At 43.0% G+C, this 20,713-nt stretch overlaps 1 protein-coding gene across 1 annotated transcript in view; it reads right to left on the reverse strand.

The window, feature by feature from the left end:
- ADAMTSL3 (ADAMTS like 3) overlaps positions 1 to 20,713 on the reverse strand; it is a 373,236-nt gene that overhangs the window by 39,279 nt on the left and 313,244 nt on the right. The window contains 2 exon segments of the mRNA XM_060157437.1: positions 12,663 to 12,791; positions 14,915 to 15,042. Of these exon segments, the coding sequence (XP_060013420.1) occupies positions 12,663 to 12,791; positions 14,915 to 15,042 (257 nt within the window).

A 20,713-nucleotide genomic window follows, 5' to 3' on the forward strand; every position in this document is an offset into this window, starting at 1 on the left:
CTCAATTCCTGCAGTGCCATCCTGCTCTGGCCCACCAGCTCGGCGTGACCAGGCTCCTCTGGCTACGCAGGGCTCCTGACAACCTCCAGAGCCTCTCCGCAGTTCAGCCGACCCGAAGTCTGAGCTGCAGATGATTCCACGAGGGGAATGAGCTCCCGTTTCAGGGTGCTCCCTGAAGGCACCCCATCTCAGTTGTTCTGAAACGCGGAGCAGGGGCTGGTGAGGATGGTGGTGTGAACGCTGTGCTCAGGAATTCTGCGGTTCATCTCAGCAGAACTTACCGTTCAGCAGAAATGTTTTAAAAAAGGGAAACCTCCTAGCATGATTTTTTTGGAGTCCATTTTGGTCACTAGTTATTCTGATTCTCTGTGACTTCCTAGTTGCTTTCAGTCTCCCGTGCCTGTGCTTACATCACTTGGTGTAGGAGACGACACATCTGCCACTCAGACTGTCCCCCCACCAACAGTCGCCTACACCTTTACGCAGACAAGAATCCATCACATCCACTGAATGCTCTGGGAGTGCCTACCATGTGCCCGCACTCCTCTAGGTGCTGGGGTCCTAGCTTTGCTGGAATGCCGAACATCAGCTTCTCCCACCGCTAGGCTTTCAGCAGAGTACAAGGAGGGTAAGACTCCTCTCGGGAGTCGGCCTCTTTTTTCAGCAATCTAAGGAGACACACTCTATGGGCCTCTCACTTCGTATGAGGCCTCAGGCAACCATCAGCCAGAGAGTTTCCTCAGGGCTGAGACATGCAGATTGACCTCAGGAACCCCAGAGCAGTGCATTACACACAGCAGGCGTGTTGAAATAAACTGAATGGGACAAACTACAGGTCGGAGAAATTGTTCTGATCTACAGTATATAACTCTGGTTTTCTTTTTTCTTTCTTTCTTTTTTTTTAAGCTTTAGAGCTCTTTCATTTCATTTTTTAAAAAATATTTATTTTTAAAATTTATTTATTTTTACTTCTTGGCCGCACGGGGTCTTAGCTGCAGTGCGCAGGCTCTTCGTGGCCGCACACAGGCTTCTCTCTAGCTGAGGCGTACGGGCTCAGTAGTTGTGGCTCACAGGCTTAGCTGCCCCGCGGCACGTGAGATCTTAGTTCCCCGACCAGGGATCAAACCCATGTCCCCTGCATCGGTAGGCGGATTCTTAACCACTGGACCGCCAGGGAAGTCCCTCTGGTTGTCTTCTAAAGAGGGTGATGCATCTCCTTCAGAATATCTTGCAAGGTTTAGATGCGTGCATTTGTAGGCAGGCGTTGCGTAAGAAGAAGAGAAGAATCTAGAGTTCCTATGGCGATCCCAGGAGGTTAGGGGTGAGGACAGGAAGGCTGAGGGTGAAGGAGAACAGGGAGAAGAAGGGCTGAGTAATGACATGCCTTTGCCATGACCCCTGCATCTTCGGCCTTGCTTGAAAACCTTGCCAAATGCTTGGTATTAATGGATGTCCTCCTATGAGCAGAAACCAGTCAAGGAAGTAAGTTTTTCATCCTTGGTTGATGGAGGGCAAAAGAGAGACCATACCAGGTCGGTGCAACAGAGAGTGAGAAGCAGAGGGTCCAGGGCAGTGTAAGCCCCCCAAGAACTCTCCGAAGTCACTTCCAGAAGGCTTTGGAATCTCCAAACCCTTCTGGAACTGACAGGGGCCAGAGACAATTTAAACCTAAACCTCCACATGGCAAGGGTATGATACTGAGCTTACACAGATAGTCATGTTCTACACAGATAAGGAATTTCAGAAAACAAAAGTAAACTTGGCAACTTTTTAGATGTAAAGGGGGAGACAGGTCTCCAGTGCTGAGGAAAGGAGCTGACCCTGCAACTCAGCACCTAGAGCATCACTGCACCTGTGAATGTTTTCAAAGAACCGCAGAGGCCAGAGGAAACTCAAATGGAATTCTTTATGGTCTTTCAAACCTACAAATGTTTGCTCTGTTGAAACAGCCATAAAATGTCAGAAACAGTTTAAACTTATTTATCTAACCTCAAAGACAGGCTATTTCCCCCAAGACTTACAGCTCTGAAATATTCAACGTTCTGTTTCCACAATGCTGAAATCGTTTTTGAAAGGCAAATGTTATGGAAAAAAAGTTCAGATCTGGAGGGGCTGTGGAAAACACGTGTTGCAAAAAGTCTGCACCTCTGGGGTGTCTTTAAAATAGTCACTGTTTAAAGACAGATTTCCTTCACCCTTGAAGGGCTCATGAAATATTCTATACTATAAAATCCTTGGCCTCTTCAGACTGCTCTAAAATGCTAAATTCTTCTATCAATGTATCACATATATTACACTTGTATGTTTTGTTCATTGGTTTGTTTCCTCCAGCTACTCAACACTCATACTGTCTTTTTTTCACAGATGAAAACTGAACATTAAGCTACCACTAGTCACCTCCAGGGCATGGGAAGAAATGATGTTGCCAGTTTATAAGATTAGAGGCAAACTGAACAGAGTGTAGGCAAAGCACAAAGGGAATCGTTACTAATCAATGAAACAAGAGTTCACAGTTTCAGTGTCAAAGAGAATATCTCAAAGCTACTAGCACAAAAGGTACATACCCTTGACTGGTGCGTCAATCTTCACAATGCAGTACATTTTGCAAGGCATTTCCCTCTTTTGAGTTAACTGCATACCCTTTTGTTCTTTTGGCAATAGATATGTGTTTTTTGGATATAAAGGATTATCCTTCAATGAGGCCATATCCAGAACTTCCTCCAGATATAAGGCTCTGGCTTTTACCATTCACAGAATTCTCTTGAATAGCTACGGAAGTACTTCCTCTTTAGTAGAATTACGTTAACAGATGGGCATAATCAGGTCCCCAAGTAATTTGATCTGAGGACCTTAGAAACAACGTGGGTCATAGCATCGAGCCCCAATTCCATAATCCAGAGTCTTTCCTCAGAGGTCTTTGAAACGTGTTCATTTTGCCGTAGAGGAAGGGTGCCAGCAAGTCCTCTTCCTGGTGTGGTCAGCCCTGGCCTCTCAGCAACCCTGGGCTCCTGCTTGGCTTGGGACTGAGCAGTTCTCTTTAACTCCAACAGTCGCACCTCACAAGCACTACACAGTTCACTGCTGGATAGTGTCCTCTGGGGTCTCGTTTAAAGGCTAGAAAGGACCCCTGAGAGTTATTCTATATATTACCTGAAAACCGAAAACCTCCAGGGGCTCCCTGAAGAACAAGACTCAAAGTCAAAGCTGGTGCAAATCAAGCGCAGGGATGCATGCTGGAGTTTACAAGTGGTGACAACCACTGACCCCAGCACAGCAGCTCAAATGGGGCTACTCGTGGGACATTCGGAGGCCCTTCCTGATCAACATCAATTTTGGTAATCTATCAATGTAACGCTGGGACGTGGATCGACAAAGAGCTTTGAAACGTTCCTTAAAAGCTACAGTCAATGTATGGCTTGTTTGGAAGTCATACACCATGACCTACAAGTTGATCTTGCTGTGGCCACCAGCAAACCCTGGGAACCACGTGTGGGCTGCTGTCAGTGGAGCTCCCGGGGTGATCTCTCAAGGCTTGGTTGACTCCCCAAGGCTCCCTTTCCTCCTCCCTCAAGGCACTGACGCTTCTCTTGTGTCTCTGAGCTGCCCCACTTACCCTGCTGAGCAGTTCCTCTCTCCTTAGGAGTGATGGGGAGTAAGATTCGGTTTTCCTAGCTCCATAGCTTTGACACTTCTTGGAGGAGAAAAGCACAAAAGCCCTTCAATGTACGGGTACCACTGCTCACAACAGCTCATCCTCCGGCCCCGGGAACCTCACCGTTCTCACCTCACTGTGGGTAATCGCTAAGATTTTCTACGTGCCTTCTCTCCACTAGGGACTTAGTTGCTATTCTCTTTTATCACTTGGAAAGTTTCTACTAATTCTTAAAGAGCCATCTTAAGGCCGCTCTTCCATGACCCCCTCTGACACTGAAGCTGATTGCTCCTTTGTGGACCTTTGAACATGCTGACATGCCTATTCCACCTTCAGAATGAGCCCAGAGCATGGCCCCGGCCCTGCCATTTAACAGGTTTCTGGTTCACTCCTTGTTACCCACTGTTTCCTGAGGGAGAGTCTCTCATTTTGGGACAACATTTGAGATAAGTTCCAGAAGACACTTTGGCCCCAGTTACTGGCTAAAGCACTGGCTCTTAACCTTAACCTTGGCTACACGTTAGAATCTTCTCGGGAGCTTTAAAAAACCTTGGTTCTCAGGCCATATCGCAGACAAATTAAATCAGACTCTCTCAGGGCAGGGTGGGGTGGGGTCGGAGGTGATGTCCAGGCCTGAACTGACACTACCCATGGTAATAAAATGGCTTGAGCAGATTGTCTGTCAGTCATGAAAATGAACACATGGGTATTCAATTATCAAATACATAACTGGCGGGAATAAATGAATGAAAAATAAGAAGAAAGAGAGGGGCTCCTAAATTGGGATGTTACTAAAGATGCTGAAATTCTATTCCGGTCCTCTGTTATTGCACCCTAATGTGGGGTGTTCTCCTCACAGTGACTCTTTTTCTAATATCAATAGTTCCTGAGTGCCTTTTTCAGGCTGTACCGAGAAGCTTTTTAAAATTTCTGGAGGTTGAATTCCAACTAATTTTCCTCTCCTCAAGTCCCCACCTTCTGTGGCACCCTGCTCTCTCTCTAGGAAGGCGCAATTAGGGCAGAGGAGTGAACGTGGACAAACAAGTCATCCGAGGGCTTCTGATGGTTCTGTGTGTTTAACACGAGAAGGATTCCTCCAGAGTCCACAGCTATCCTGAGCTCTCCATCCATGTCCAGGGGATCTCAGAGCATAAAAGAGCTAAAGTTGAGACCCCTGGGGGGCAGAGAGCAAGTAGGGCCTTTCTAACAAGATAAGCAGATACGATTGGTTTGAGGCGTTGCCTCTTACTGCCTCTAAAGGAAAGCTCCCCAACCGCTCCCTAGCAGATCTCAGACAGGTCTGGGCAGCTCAGCACCGACCACTCTGGCTTCCGCTCCGACAGCATCTGAGGAGCCAAGAGGACACAGGGCCCGCCCCAGGCACCACTCGGAGACCCGGGGGAGTGAAGCAACTTGTCACATTAGAAACCTGAGCTTCAGAAGATCACCAAGAGAAGACCGGAAGTCAGAAAGCAAAGAGGAGGAGCCCAGGAGGAACCCTGCCTACGGGATCAGCATCCAGCAGGCTCCCCCGGGACCGAGTCATTACAATTTAGGTGGGCTTAATGCGTCTTCATATCAGAACTGTGGTAATGAAAAAACCATGGGGGTAAAAGCTATCATGGCAGAGAGCTTACATATTAGTTTGGGAGTCATAAGCCCTATTCTAGTGTTCCAACCAGTGGCTTTCAAACAGTAGCAGAACCGATTCTTAACCTTTTTTTTTTTATGTATATATAAGGAAGTCCAATTCACAAAACTGCAGAAACGTGGAGGTCTGTCAGTTGTACTGTATGCTGTGGGAGAGGGTAGGTAGGGTTGAAAGGTAAGTTTGGGGTCCCTGACAAGGCTCCATGGAACCTATAGTTTGAAACTCGGTCTCTCCACTGGTCTGTTGATGGCGCATAGAAGAAAGGTGCATGGTTATTTGGAGGACAGAGAATAAATGGACACAACGTGAAATTACATGATAAAAGGCCTCGTGGGCCAGCTGTTTTTACAATGTGAGGGGTGAAGGTTAACACAGGGCTGGGTGTCTGTGAAGTTTTCAGGGCAGAGAAACATTGGTGGGACTGACGACACGAGTGGGGAACAGATATTTGGGGAGGAAAGAAGTGTTGCTGATGACAGGACTGGCCCACGAGAGCTGTGGTCTGAATGCTTCAAGAGAAGGCGGGACTCAGTCTCTGCAGAAACAGAAGCCCAAGCACATGGCTTTTTTTGCAGTAAGTATGAAATTTGATAGGTGCTTGAATAGCCCTTTCTGTTTCTCATTCTGCACATCTAGCTACCTTATGCCACCATTTCCTTCTACTTCTTGACTGTGTAGAGATTCACGTTTCCTCCAAATGGGAAATTGAGATGGATCAAAGGAGAAGAAAATCATGTTCCAAGGAGCATTCAGAATCTTCAGTGGATCTTCAAAGAACAGAAAATTGCTTTACATAATCCAAGTATGAGTACAAAGAGGTCTGGGGCAAGTATATCAAGGGTTAGGTGAGGCAGTGGGGAGTCACTACCGCATGGTGCATGACTCGCCATGTTCCTTTCCTGCTACTGCAGTGATGGGTGACGTATGCATCAAGGTGGGGCCTCAATCCTCCTGGGGACAGAGGGGGGACGCTCAGGTAGACCTCTGGCCTAACACTGGCCGGCATCCTGCAGGCTGGCGAGAGGCCAGCCTCTCTGTGGACTCTGCCCGGATCCTAGATCTCCCACCATGGGACAGTTCTCCAGCGGGCACTGGCTGCTGCTCATACCTGAGCCTCTGAAACCTTGTCCCTAAGCTGCAGCACTTCCTAAGTCCTGCCTCAGACCCCTGCTTTGACACTCTCCTCTCTGATTAGACCACCTGGGTGCCCATTCTGCTGCCTCAAGCCCAGAGCCTCCTTCTCCCTCCAGTTCCTTTGGAGTCACACAGACTTGGGATTAAATCTTAGCTGCCACACTCGTTACATATATACACACGGGTAAGTAACTGCACGTAGGGACTTCGCTGGCGGTCAGTGGCTAAGGCTTCGCCTTCCAATGCAGGGGGGGCGGGTTTGATCCCTGGTCGGGGAGCTAAGATCTCACATGCCTTGTGGCCAAAAAACCAAAACATAAAACAGAAGCAATATTGTAACAAATTCAATGAAGACTTTAAAAATGGTCCACATCAAAAAACAAAAAAATCTTTAAAAAAAACAGTAATTGCACATCCCTGAGCATGTTTACTCTTTAGCAACACAAAGATAATGATAATATCCACCTCATAGCCTATTCAAGCAGACACGTATTAGGTACTCAAGTTATTGTTATCTGGGGTGATGAGTGTGGATGGTTTTTTAATATGTTTCTTACTGAGATGCTGCCTGTCAGCATATATTCCTTAGGTCTTTGCAATGTAGTTTCTCTCCATGTTTGACTTACCTCTGTGTCAATGTCCCAGCCCTAGCCTGGGGACGACTGTGTCCCAGATCCTCAATTAATGACACATCCATTGCTAACTGCTCGATATGCCTGCTCTCTCTTGGATAAGCTCTCCAGAGGCACGGAATCCTAATTTAATATCATGAGTGCCTGGCTCCACAATCCAATCAATGACCAGCGATGCGATTTCACTGAGCTTAATTTATGGCTTTCTGCAGTTTCTTTCCCCCCCCAACTTTGCATCCATACTGTAGACAGAACGTTCTCTTTAAACACAGATTGGGTCATACCATCACTCTACTTAAAACATTTCTTGGGACTTCCTTGGCGATCCAGTGGTTAAGACTCCGCGCTTCCAATGCAGGGGGTGCGGATTTGATCCCTGGTCAGGGAACTAAGATCCCACGTGCCGCGCAGCGGAGCCAAAAATTAAAAAACAAAAAATTTTTGCCTCCCCGCCTCCAATAAAAGGAAGTCCAAGGGTTTTAGCGTGGCATTAAAAGCCCTTCACAATCTGGTCCCAATGTGTACTTCCAAACCCACCTCTTCCCACCTCCCTCACACCCTCTGCTTTAAGTCACGTGGATCTGCTTATGGTTTTGCAAATAAGCCAGGAGCTCTCATGTTTCTGTGCTTTCGCACATATGTTGTTTCAACAAAAATGGCCTTCCTTTTTGTTCCAAGTGGCCTGGTTATAGTGTCATCTCTTCTGTCAGCCTTCTCCGATCCTTTGGGAGCCTTAACTATTCTCTCCTCCATGTGGCTTCATAAAAACTTACATTTTGCATTTGCTATATCATAGTTTCCTTGTCTATATATCTGGAAAAACAAGATCTTATTCATCTCTGTACACTAAGGAACTAGACTGGGCTTAGCAGATGCTTAGTGAATGCTTGCTAAATGGAGGGAAAGATGGATGGAGTTTCCAGCCATCTGTGATTGATTGTTTGATTGAATATAGGGTTCAGAGAGGAGAATGGTGAGAAAATGTCTTTATCATAGGCAGATGTAGGAAAAACAAGGGAGGGGGGATAGGCTTTTTGAGTGGGAGAAGAGCATTTAAACATACTATAAAAAAGTAGCTATTTCAAGGATTGTATATGGTGTAAATAAGAGATAAACACAGTACAGAATAGGGGATACATTTCAAAAACTAGAGATGAAGCAAAATAAATTAGCTTTAATTTAGAATATGGTCAAAAGCACTAAAATGTTCGGTTCATAAAACAAGAGGAAGCAGATTATCCTCAGGTTTTCTCTAAGTATTCTGAAACTTATATGGAAAATGTTGTGGGTAAATGTATTTTTCTGGAGAGAGAGTTTTTTGCGGGGCGTGGGGGGTGGTCAAAGGGATTTGTGACTTAAAGATGTTAAATCACTGCGACTGAGTTCCACACTGCATAATGTCAACCAGTAGTTGTCGGGGGAAAATAACTGTCAGACACATGAGGCTGTGTTCAGGAATTTAAGCATATAATCTTGCTGTACCACAAAAATTTTCTCAAAGTCCTCCCCTGTAAGGGAAATCATTAAAGCCAGTAAAGAAAGCTAATAATTCACTTAGACATCAGCAAAACTCTCGGTATATTTCACAGCATCTTAAGCCTAAAAAATTCTCCGGATTAAGAAGATACTTTTAAATTTATGTAATATGTTTCTTCTGAAACTGACCAGCATCTCTTAGGTATGAATGGCTTACCTTCTCCCTATTCATCTCATGGAGCACCAAGCACCCTGCTGCTACCTGCTTAGACCCTTGCTTCCCACCATCTGCTTGTACACACACTGTGTGCACTCAGCTTTGTACCTTCTACCTACTTATTCCCCCATCCTCTCCTATCAGTGGGGAACTCAGAAATGACAGAGGTGTAGGGCTTAAATCTGTATCACTAGTAAGTTTAGACTTGCTAGAAAGCAGTTTGCCTTATTTGCTTTAGTTCTTTTTAAGCAATAGAGCATTACACCTACAGCTAAAGTTCTGTCCCTAAACTGTGCTTTCTTCTTTTCTCTCCCAGGAGTACCAACAATCCTGACATTGGTATATGTCCTTCCCATGAATGTTTGTATATTTTTGCCATATAGTCATACACCCATAAATAAAATATATGATTGTGCCGTAAGTTTTAACTTTACATGCTAATATATTGGATTATGATTTTAATGAGATACAATTTAAATACTATAAAATTCACCCTCTCAAAGTATACAATTCGGTGTTTTTTTTTTTTTTAATGTATTCATAAAGTTGTGCAACCATCAGTACTATCTAATTCCAGAACATTTTCATCACCGCAAAAAGACACCCGTGCCTATTAGTCATTACTCTCCATTCTCTTAATCGGTCTCTACGGATGTGCCTACTGTAGACATTTCATGGATATGTAATCATACACTGTGTGATCTTTTGTGTCTGGCTTCTTTCACTTACCATCAGTTTTAAAGATTCATCCATGTTTTCGCATGTATCAATATTTCATTCCTTTTTACGACCAAATAAAACCCCATTGTACGGATATACTACATTTTCTTTATCCATCCATTAGCTGATGGATATTTAAGTTGTTTCCACTGTTTGGCTGTTAGAAATAAAGTTGCTATGAGCATTCGGGTACAAGTTTTTGTGTGAACATATGTTTTCATTTGTCTTGGGTATATAACTAGGAGTGGAATTGTTGGGTCAAGTGTTTAACTTTGAGGGAAATTGCCGAACTATTTTCCAAAGCATCTTCCTAGCTTAACCTCATTCCAACCTGTGGGCCAAGAGAGTTTCTTGGAGACTAAAGAGGAGCCCAACACACAAGAACATTTGAGAGAAGAGACCCAGATCAGCTGCACCTCCAATGAGCTTAAGGAATAAGAAAAACAAGCAACCCAATACACACCTAACGCGAAATTATAGGATAAATAACGCTCTTGCTAAGCATTAACACACGAAAACATAAAATATGCAGCTCTTGATGTTTACTGGTCATTTTCCTCAGACGAGCTTTCCTTTCTTACCAGAAGGTGGCAGAGAGGGTGCAGTTTAAACTCCCCACCCCTCTCATTTTTAGAAGAAACTTTTTTTTTTTTAAGAATAAGACAAATAACTCTCGCAAATAACTTAGAACTTTTAACCCTTAGAAATGCAGAGTCTCAGGTTCTATTACTTAATATCATGATTAGAAATATCATATAAGAGTGACTAGGGACAACCACTATTGATATCTATACCACATGCATTAAATAAAACATATTTGGCTATAACAAAGAACTATGAATCTGTCTAAAAGGTATGAATAGATAAGCTCACTCTGCTTAGTAGAAAACATTTTAAGGGTAACTGAAACATAAGAGAAAAATTGATACATGCCACTGACTGACAGTAATAATGTAATCTCAGTTTGCAATATGAAAATGTAATTTTAGAAAGCAGTATTCAAGTTTGTAAATGTTATAATGCCCTCCTCTATCAAATGGGGCTGAGTTAGATGATAGCCCAGGTCCCTTCTTCCACTAATATAGTGTATTTCCTATTTTAGAGATGAGAGTAGCACGGACACGGGACTCACCTATGGTCATATACTAGCCAGTGACAGATCTGTCTGTAAAACCCAAGTCTTCCGACCCTTCATCATTACTTCAACTTCACTTAAAAAGATAAATCTTCATAAAAGCGAAGTTAGCTACGACTTCTGCCCATAAGAAAACACAGTAAGTTCACTGCAGGCTTATTTAAAATGGCACATAACTCAAAATGAGGTGTTTATTTTGAAAAGGAAAGACCTCCTGATGAGTTCCTGGCGTGTAGGCCATAGGGGATGACTGCCAAGTAAAGCAAGACCAAATGGGCCCATTCCTAGTAAGAGCTGAAGCGGCGGGGGCGGTGGTGGGGAGAAGAGGCAGAGGAAGACTGCCAACACCGAGCTGCATCGCGGGCCTGAGGGGGCACAGCACAGGGTCCAAGGGACTGCAAGAGTCAAGGAGTGGTCAGAGACGGCACACACGCTGACTGGGCCTGGCCGGAGAATAAACCAAGACAAGCTTAATGGTCTTAGCTGGAGGCTTCACTCACAAAAACAGTTTCCACTGAATCCAGTCCCTGACTTACGACAGCAAATAATACACCACAGTCCTTTCAATGGCTCGTTGCCCCTAAAGCCTAATTGTAAACTATTGTGGGGAAGTAAGAAATTTAGAAATAATGTTAAAAGTTGAGGTTTCTCTTAATAGAAGTCAGATCTATTTTGAGAATCCTCTGCAGGTGTAGAGCTGTAGAAACTCTAGACATTTGTGGCTTGGCAACTACAGAGTTCCGCTCTGCTTCTCTCCTTGCTGCAGCCAGAGAACGCCGCCTGTTCTGTGATGGTAGGTGTGTTTTGCCAGAAAGCTCACATATTTGTGGGTGGAGTCAGTTGGGAGGCTGGAGGGATTTTTCAAAAGTCTGCATAGGCCAAACACTGCAGGGACTTCCAAGGGGTGAAAAATAATACCTTGGGGGTTAGCAACTTTCCACTGCTTGTGAAGCCAAAGGTGCAGCTCTGGAAACATGGCAAGTAACTAACTGACAATGACGGCGGAGGGGGGAGAGCCTTAGAGCTGGATGGCTGTGTCCTGGGATCCTGTCATTACGTGCACCTTTACTCTGGTACCGAGACCAGCCGTAAGGGCTCCTCTGGTTGCCCTGGGCTCTCTGGCCTCGGCAAGATTCATCTTAAGGGACTGCAACTACAGGTACCCCATTAGAACTAGGCAAATACAGTTCCCCAGAGAATTAAATCAATGCACAGTAAATGACAGGCACATGCAAGGTCACCCTAACATAGTAGATCTTAATTTTGAGGAGTTTATAAGTCTCTCTGAGAAACTGATCAAAGCTATTCACACAGGCCCCCTGGCCCCCATAAAATGTACGTGTGTACAGCGTATAATACTAATCTCAGTTGGGGCACACATGGGCCCGGGGTAAGACTTAAGAATCCATGGCTTAAAGAGACAGAATGGCCCTAGATGAAGACAACGTCAGACTGAAAATGGCATTTCTATTAAAGAAAGAATGAGTCAGTTAGAAAGAAGGTTTAGCTGCTGTAGTAAACAAAGCAGAAAGAGCCACTGAGGCACAGACTGGTGATGCTCACCCAAGGACAGTCCAGGACAGACAGTCTAGGCCACAGAACCCTGACATCCCCACTCTCCGACCTGGCCTTGCCTAGCACAGCCTTTGTCCAGCTGGAGGACACAGCTAATGATTTCCAACAAACCTCCTTGCTCCAACTCCACACTCACCAAGCAATCACCTGCTAGAAGCTGGCCTTTTGCACAGATCTGCCCACCGGGACAGGGTGTTCTGGTCTTGCCAGTGTGAGCATGCCAGTGCACAGGGCAGGTCCTGAACCTGTCCTCATAGTCCTCAATGAGGATGATTAAACTGCATTCTGTTCTACACACTGGTCTCATGAGCTGCTGTCAGCTCACCCTTGAGAGACATATCCTCTGTCGGGTGCTGGACAATCAGATTTTTAAGCTTGCAGGGCTGTCTGAGCTACCAAAATGCCAGCTGGCGACTCCCAGCCACACTGGGCTGGCCTTGTGCTCTCCCACTGGGAATGACCACGCTCACCTCTTACAGGACATTGGATGGTCACGTTTGCTCGCAGGGGTGCTTCCACGATGCCTCCAATCACGACGGAGAGATGGCTGTGCTCCGGTCTGGTGATATTTCTTCCAATAGACAAGATGGCAGGTGCCTCTTAATTCAAAGGGAGCAGGAAACCATGTTAGGTTCAGGCTTTTGCTCTGAGTAAACCATGCTGTATTTGGTAAGCTTTGCTGAGTTCTTTGAGAGCAGGGGCGGAGTCCTGGCTCTCTCCGCATCCCTCGTGGTACCCCATGGGGACTTGCACATCCACAGCCTGGAGGTGCTCAGGGGACGGATGGACAGATGGATGCATTCAAAGAGATACCTACAAAGAGGCTTTGCAACGACCATATACAGACTGTGAGGATAGTTTGGTTTTATAACCAAAATTGAGGATACAGTCCTCTTTGATACTTCGAAAAAGAAGGAATTCAGAAGTTCATGCAAACAAGACATGGCACGGCAGGAATAACATCTCTGCAGTGCAGCCTTGGATGAGTTAAAGCAGGACCAAAACACACGAGGGATTGGGACCATCTGACTCTCTTCCTGGAAGGAAAATGTGAAACAAACCTGCATAACACTTGCATGGAAAAGATGAATCATAAAAACAAGGTCATAAAGAATCAGGAATTCATTCACAGACTTTTATTTTCCTGGACTTTAAGAACCATGTACTTCTACCAGATTCATTTATGAACTCACTCAGGAAACATACTTTGTGCCTGGGCTGGAGAATGGGAATATGAAGTTGGAAAACCACCATTCTTGCCCTCAAGCAACTCATAGACTGGTGGGAGACACCATTACCATTACAGGGTGATGGCTGTTGAGGTAGAGAAAGGTGCTGGTTGCCCAGGTGTCTCTCAGGAGCACGTGGGGGTCAGGGAAGGCCACATTCCTATACTGCAGAACTGTTGCGTGGTTGGTTTCCCTCCTCCACCCCATTAGCAGGTAAGCTCTTGGAGGGAGAGGCCACATAGTATTTCTTTAATCTGTTTTATCACCAATGCATAGGACATGAAAGAATTACAACACTTTGGTGTTTGGTAACCATGTATTCTGGAGAAGAGAACATGGGAATGACCATGTTTGGGTGACAAAATGTTCCATTTGCTCCTGGGGCACTGAAATGCTATCCTGAGAATTGAAAAGATAGGAACTCTTGGGCTGGGAAAGGGCTGTCATTGTCCTATGTCCTCTGGCCCCTGAGGACCTTGCACCAGCTCTCCCATGAATCTGAGCTGTTCTGGGATGGACTTACGGGGAAATGTGTGAGCTGCAAGAGAGACTTCTATTCCTCCCAGCAATTCCAGAACCTTGGAACTGAGGTTTTCTGGAAAAGAGCTGATGCTCACAGGAGAGAACAGTCCAGGAGGATCAAGGCACAGAAAATCAAGGCCTGAAGGCCCTACCTTGGGAATGCAGCCAGGAGAGGGACTTAGCATCAAGCCTTGCACGTTCACGGAGCTTTTAAGATCAACTGGTCCAACCTCCTCTATTTAGAGATGTGATGTACTGGCTACATCAATGCTTAGTTGTCTAAATGCTGGGTTGCAATCCCTGATATTGTCTTTCTCCTCACCTTAGTTTATTTGAGCCATAGATACCAGAAACCACACAGCAGAGAGTTGGAGGATAACTTTCTTATTTTAGTTTTAATCCCAGAACATGAGCCTGACACAAGGAAGCATTGCTTACAACTTTGCCACCTAAAAATGTTCCTTCATAAAAAAAAAGCACACTTTTATATTAAAGTGACTTTCTCTACATCCTGGAACAATTTACACTAATTTATAATGACAATTTCCTGAAAGTGTTTCTAAGGATTGGGGGGTATGCCATTGCGAGGTATACATCAACTTTTAAAGGATAATTACTCTCTTTCGCCGGCTGGTGGCGCTTTAAAAATGAAAAGTCCATACTATCAACACTGCCGATTAAACCCTGTCTCATTAATTCCCAATTCTTAGAAAGCAAACTCCAGAGCAGCTGTTTTCAAAGTGTGGTCCTCAGGCCAGCAGCACTGGCATAACCTGGGGACATGTCAAATATACACATTCTCGGACTCCATCCCAAGCCTGATGTGTCGGAACCTCTGGGGATGGAGTCTAGACATTTGGGTTTTAACCCCACCTCCCGGTTATTCTGCTGCATGCAAACTGCTGCTCCAGAGTTTAACGTTCAAAACAAAACAAAACCCAGGCATTCCAGGTTTCAACAATAGGCATTACCTGCATACAGCACAGGAGAACTTTCCACGTCCGAACCCAGATGATTAGCGACAGAACATCCATATATTCCTTGTTCCTTCTTTGTAGGTTTCTGTATCTGTATTTTCCCCATTCCATCCACAATGACTCTGCAGAACAGTCAGAAAGAGGATGCGCTCGTGTAACACACTGAACTCTTCTAGAACCACAGCAACTCACAGAGAATGAAGACAGCAAAATGATTGACTTTGGGCTGGCAAGGATCCCAGAAGATGATCTTGTCAAGCTTCCTGCCTATAAGCGGACAACTATATAGACTAGAGGGTGGAAAAGTCCTTCCTGGCTGAGACTCAGGGAAATGGTAGAGCTGGACTGTACTTGGTGATCCAATCATCCTATCTCACTTTGCATGAGAACAGACTTTTCTGGATGGACTCAATGCTTAATCTACCACGTTTTAAAAAAGACAAATGAGACTGCAAACGAAGTGTAAGATTCGTTTAATTGTAAGACTATACATTTCAAGAAAACGCAACTGCAATTTTTCTTGGTATGTTACGTATTTTTCTTTCAAGTTGAAAAATATAGTACTGAATACTAATAGTGAGTTTAAATCATCTGATTTTTCCCTTTCTTTTATAATTTGTTAGTCATTATTAAAATTTCACTAATGTTGCACCTTACAAATCCATATGAGACATGTGTGCCATTCTCTACAGGAAAATCAAAAGTCCAAGTAAGGTAAACTCTAGGTGAAGTTACAAAAGAAGTATAGCAGCGATTATTAGGCACACACAGTCTCCACGCTACTGTTCCTTAATAGTATGGTTTACTGGGAAAGATGATCTCAAACAGGGATCAGCATTGATTCCCTTGTGTATAGTTCAGAGATACTAAGTGATGCTGTGTCTCCTGCTTCTCTATTTCTCAGTTCTACACATACTGAATTTCACTTGTCTGTCATCATTATTGACCCACACCTTACCGTGTTACAGTTGACTTTAATAGGTACGACTCCTTTGAAAATGTTAGAAACATTTGCAGTGGGAGTAGCAACTCTGAAGACTAGGGCTGCTTCTAAGCTATAGGATATCTGTATGAATTTGAAAAAAAGTTGACCCTCAGCCTTGGCAAACGTAGCCTCAAAGTTCAGGGGTTGGTGAGCAGAGGGTTCCCTTCTGTCCACCTCCTTCCCTTCCTCTGGAGAGACAATGCCTTTCACAGCTTTGTGGGCAATTTGTGAGCTCAATTTCAGCCAGAGATTTGCCCATTCAGCCGGGTACCTTTGTGCAAAGTATAAACTGTATACACATGTATGGTGTTCCTGAACACGATTTTGGCTATGGAAGGAAAGGGAGAAATAGAAAATTCCCAAGTGTTCAGTGAAATATTAGTTATAAGAGAGTGGAAGAGGTTTTTATAAGAAAGCAAGAAGGAAACAGTTGAAAGGGAGAAGTTAAAGACAGCAAAATCTGTCAATGGCCAATTGAATCTCCTTTATTAATTTTTTTAAAATTCAGGGTTGACCCACTCTACCACTTATGAACAGAAAATAAACATTGTGCCATAAATTATTATATTCTATAGCAATTTTCGCTTCATATTATTTTAACTGGGGTTTCTCTTCTAATTCTATATGAAATAATAAATCTTTTGGTTTATGAGACTAGAGGACCATCCTATATGACTGTCAATAGAGAATGATTTCACTATTGTTTATATTCTTTCAAATTTCTTCAGAATAAACGTGGAAAACAAGAAAATTTCTTCAAATTTTACTTCCTTTTTATTATAGCAGTTTAAAAGTCGTTGAAAATAAAGCACTTAAATTCACTTTCTCCTGAAGCCACAAGTGAGAAAACAGAGATAATGGATTCTACTTTGTTAAGGATATGCCTAAAATTGGATAAGTTATTAATTTTTTAGTTTTTTTATGAATGAGAACAAAGTCCTCGTTTCTAAATCTGTCACGCTTAAATTATGCTCTTATTTGAGTCCTCAAAGGATTAAGTCCAGTCTTATGACTGTCACTCCTATAAACTCATTTTTATCCAAGTGACATAACCTTCAGAAATACATAATTTTGAAACTCTCTTCAGACTGGCTTCCATTATTATAGCTCATGATAATAAATAAAGAACATCTGAAAGTTTCATTTTCCAATGTTTACAATACCCAATCTCCTAAAGAATTTATGGGCTAACTGTATTGTGTTTCCTGAAAATAATTTGTTTAGTGAATAAGAACGTTTAAAAAATAAGTTTACGGTGTTGTTTAGAATGCCAAAGATCTATATCATATGTAACGTTTAATCGATGTTACACCTTCTGTGTGTCAACATTTTCCCACACAAAGGCTTTTAAAATTGTATTAAAATGTTTAAAAACTAAATAAAATTTAAAATAAAAAAGACAAACGAGCAAACCTTAATTTGCCAGATGTTAAGCCCTCATTTTCTGCCCCGATCCTTCTTAACGAACTGCAGACGTGGACTTTTCATTTCAGATTTTCACACTGGAAGTGAGTGGACCTTTAGTTACTGCTGCCCGGCAATGGTTATTATCTCACTATCATGGTATGAAAAAGTCAGTGGAGGTAACAAGGCTCAAAATCCAATATTGGATTTTGACTATGCTGTTAAGAATCAGGACTACACTGTGTGAGTTCCTTATGGCTTCCCAATATCATACCTGCATGTAAACACCACCTGATATTCATAAACACCTGCATGTAAATACCACTTGGAGAATCAGAGTCGGTCAGGTGTATCCTCACAGGTGACGTAATTATTCAGGAAATGAGAAAGAGTACTTGTTCTGCTCTCATTTTATTTTAATTTTTTCTTAATGATTTGAAGTTGCTAATAGGTTGTCTGGATCAGTGGTCCATATACTATTTTTTTCCCTGCCCCTTCGCACTTTACAGATCTTAGCAATATGGACCGTTCTGACCACTAAACACTGTATGTTTCTTCATGAACTGAACGGGGCCACTTCATTTCCTGTCACCTCATGTTGCTCGCTCATCCTATGCTCCAGCCATGACGAACCTCTAACAGGTTCCAGGACATTCCATGATCTGTCATCACCCCGAGCTTTAGCATACGTTGTTCACTTTATTTGGAATGCCCTTCCCCACTCCAGGCAAACTCTGACTTACCCACTGAGTCCTGGAGCAAATGTAATTTCCCCGGTAAAGCTTTCCCCAATACTCCCAGAGTTATCTTTTGCCCCCTCTGGGCTTCTTCTGCTCTGGTTCATATATTTTAAAAAAATATTTATAAAATATCTTTTTATTCCCACCAGACTGTGATCTTGTCAAGAGCAGGGACCAAATCTTATTCACAGCTGTGCATTTTCTATGCTTAGCACAGTGCCTGGTATACAGCAAGTTTTCAAAAACATTCAATGACTAAATGCATGAATGATTAGAACAGAACAGAATAATGGTAGAGAATAAATGTACTAGGAGGATGCAAGCTCTCCTGCAACCCACAAATGAAATAATCAAGGGTGGGCAGAAATCAAAACAGCTGAATTGCCCAGAACAAAACCAGGAATATGGCAGATCTAGCTATTACTAGGGCTAGACTTGCACTGTCAAATCCCTATTAAGGAGTAGTTGATTAAGAATAAAAGTATAACTAATAACTCTACTTGACAATTGTGTATACACTAAAATGTTTTCTTAAATTATTTCGTATGTACGTTTGTATGACTTAGTGCTTCTCAGATGATCCCTTGGTTTTCTTGGCTTCAGTTTTACAGCACAGTGAGAAATCACTGAGATTAGAAATAGTCGAGCACGTGTGAACCTTCCTGCCGGGTGGTGCCACCCAGTATCCAGCCTGGACCAGTCCGTGGGCTGAAAGTTCTTTAAGGAATCTGATCTTGGCCTTTGCTGCATAACCTTATTCTTAACCTGAAGTAATAACAAGGCTGATCTTTCCACAGACATCATCCCTAGTGAACCTACCCACAGCCTTCCCTTCCTAGCTGAGATTTCTTACTCAGCTGGCGTCCAAACGTACTCCACGCCCATACTGTTTCCTCTTAAGGGAGAGAGGCTCTCAGAAACATAATTCCATTTCAGGATTTCTTCAGTTGAAAAGATTTGTGAAATTCAGAAAAGTATATCTAAAAGTGAGAACTTTGTTGCATAAAGGAGTTTAAACATAAGTTGAAAAAATTAATTAGGTAAATTTGAGGAAAATATGGAAATAAAAATAGATATTTTTAAAATTCCCTTAAAACATTAAAACTCTTAATAGCCATATAGGATTGTTTCAATATCAAATGGTTGATCCTCAGAGTATGCAGAAACACATCTGAGTGGTATGTCAGAACCTTTATAGGATTTCCAGGAGTCTCAGCCTCAGAAACGAATGTTAATTCCATTTGAACAAGTCAAACAATCTAAAATCAACTCAATTCAACAAACATTGACTTAAACTGACCAAGCTCTACTACATCCCTGTAGTACTTTATGGCCACAAGTCAATTAATCAACCTTCTCAGCCTCTTGTTTCCTTATAATTTCTAAAGTGAAACTGTTGAGCTGTCCTCAAAGGGTAGTCCATGGATGCCAGGGGTCCGTGAGCTCAAAACTATCCTCATAATAGTAAATACTAAGCCATTATTTGCATTTTTCACTGTGTTGACATTTGCACTCATGGTAAAAGCAGTGGTGGGTAAAACTATTGGTACCTGAACTGGAACCAAGGCAGTGGCACCAAAGGGTACCAGTAGTCACTGTATCCTTGGTATCACACACTTGCAATAAAAACAAAAATGCCAGTTTCCCTTAAGAATGTCCCTAATGAAGCAGCAGAACTTATTAATTTTACTATAACTTGACCCTTGAGTGTAAGTTTTTAAATATTCTGTATGACAAAATGGGAAATACAAAGCACTTCTGCTGCATGCCCAAGTGTGTTGGTGTGATTGTGTGAACTGCTAGCTGAACTAGCTGCTTTTTCATGGCATACCACTTTACTTGCAAGAATGACTGACAGACAAACCATGACTATTTGGACTTGGGTATTTGGAAGATAATTTTTTAAACGAACAAAAACGAGCTGGCCACTTCAAGGAAAACAACTGACAGTATTTGTTGCCAATGATAAAATTCGAGCTTTCAAGGGAAAATTAGAATTTTGGAAAATCAGTAACCTTCATTGTGAGTTTGACTGCTTTCGAAAACTCAAAGACTCTTCTGAAAAGCTGGGTAGTAATATTAAAGAATATACATCTTTTTTGTACTGTATAATGAAATGTGTCAACATTTGGAAGATGCGTATTCTTGCTGTTTTGCGAGTCATAATTAATGGCACTGGTCCTGTCATCTCTGCTGTCTCAGCTGTGAACCTTCTCTAAGGGCACGCTAACCTTGAACTTAGCAGATACAAGGTCACGTGAGACCTCCATCCAGAAGAGGGGTTTACAAATGGTCTTCCCATTCATAATTGGGAGAAAAAGTCAAATACTGATCATGAGAAATGGCTTATGAGTGGTGATTGGCAATTATGTAACTACTGTTTTTATATTCTATGGAAAACTCCTAGATGATGATTTGATGTGTTAAAAAATACATCATAAGTTGCTAAATGGTAATTTTTAATTATTTGTTCAAAAGCTTACAAAAAGCTTCCCTCTGTACTGAAAAACTTTTTTTTTTTTTTTTTTTTTTTTTGCGGTACACGGGCCTCTCACTGCTGTGGCCTCTCCCATTGCGGAGCACAGGCTCCAGACGCGCAGGCTCAGCGGCCATGGCTCACGGCCCTAGCCGCTCCGCGGCATGTGGGATCTTCCCGTACCGGGG

This window comes from Lagenorhynchus albirostris, chromosome 1 (genome assembly GCF_949774975.1).
Source record: "Lagenorhynchus albirostris chromosome 1, mLagAlb1.1, whole genome shotgun sequence".
In the NCBI taxonomy this organism is placed as follows: Eukaryota; Metazoa; Chordata; class Mammalia; order Artiodactyla; family Delphinidae; genus Lagenorhynchus; species Lagenorhynchus albirostris.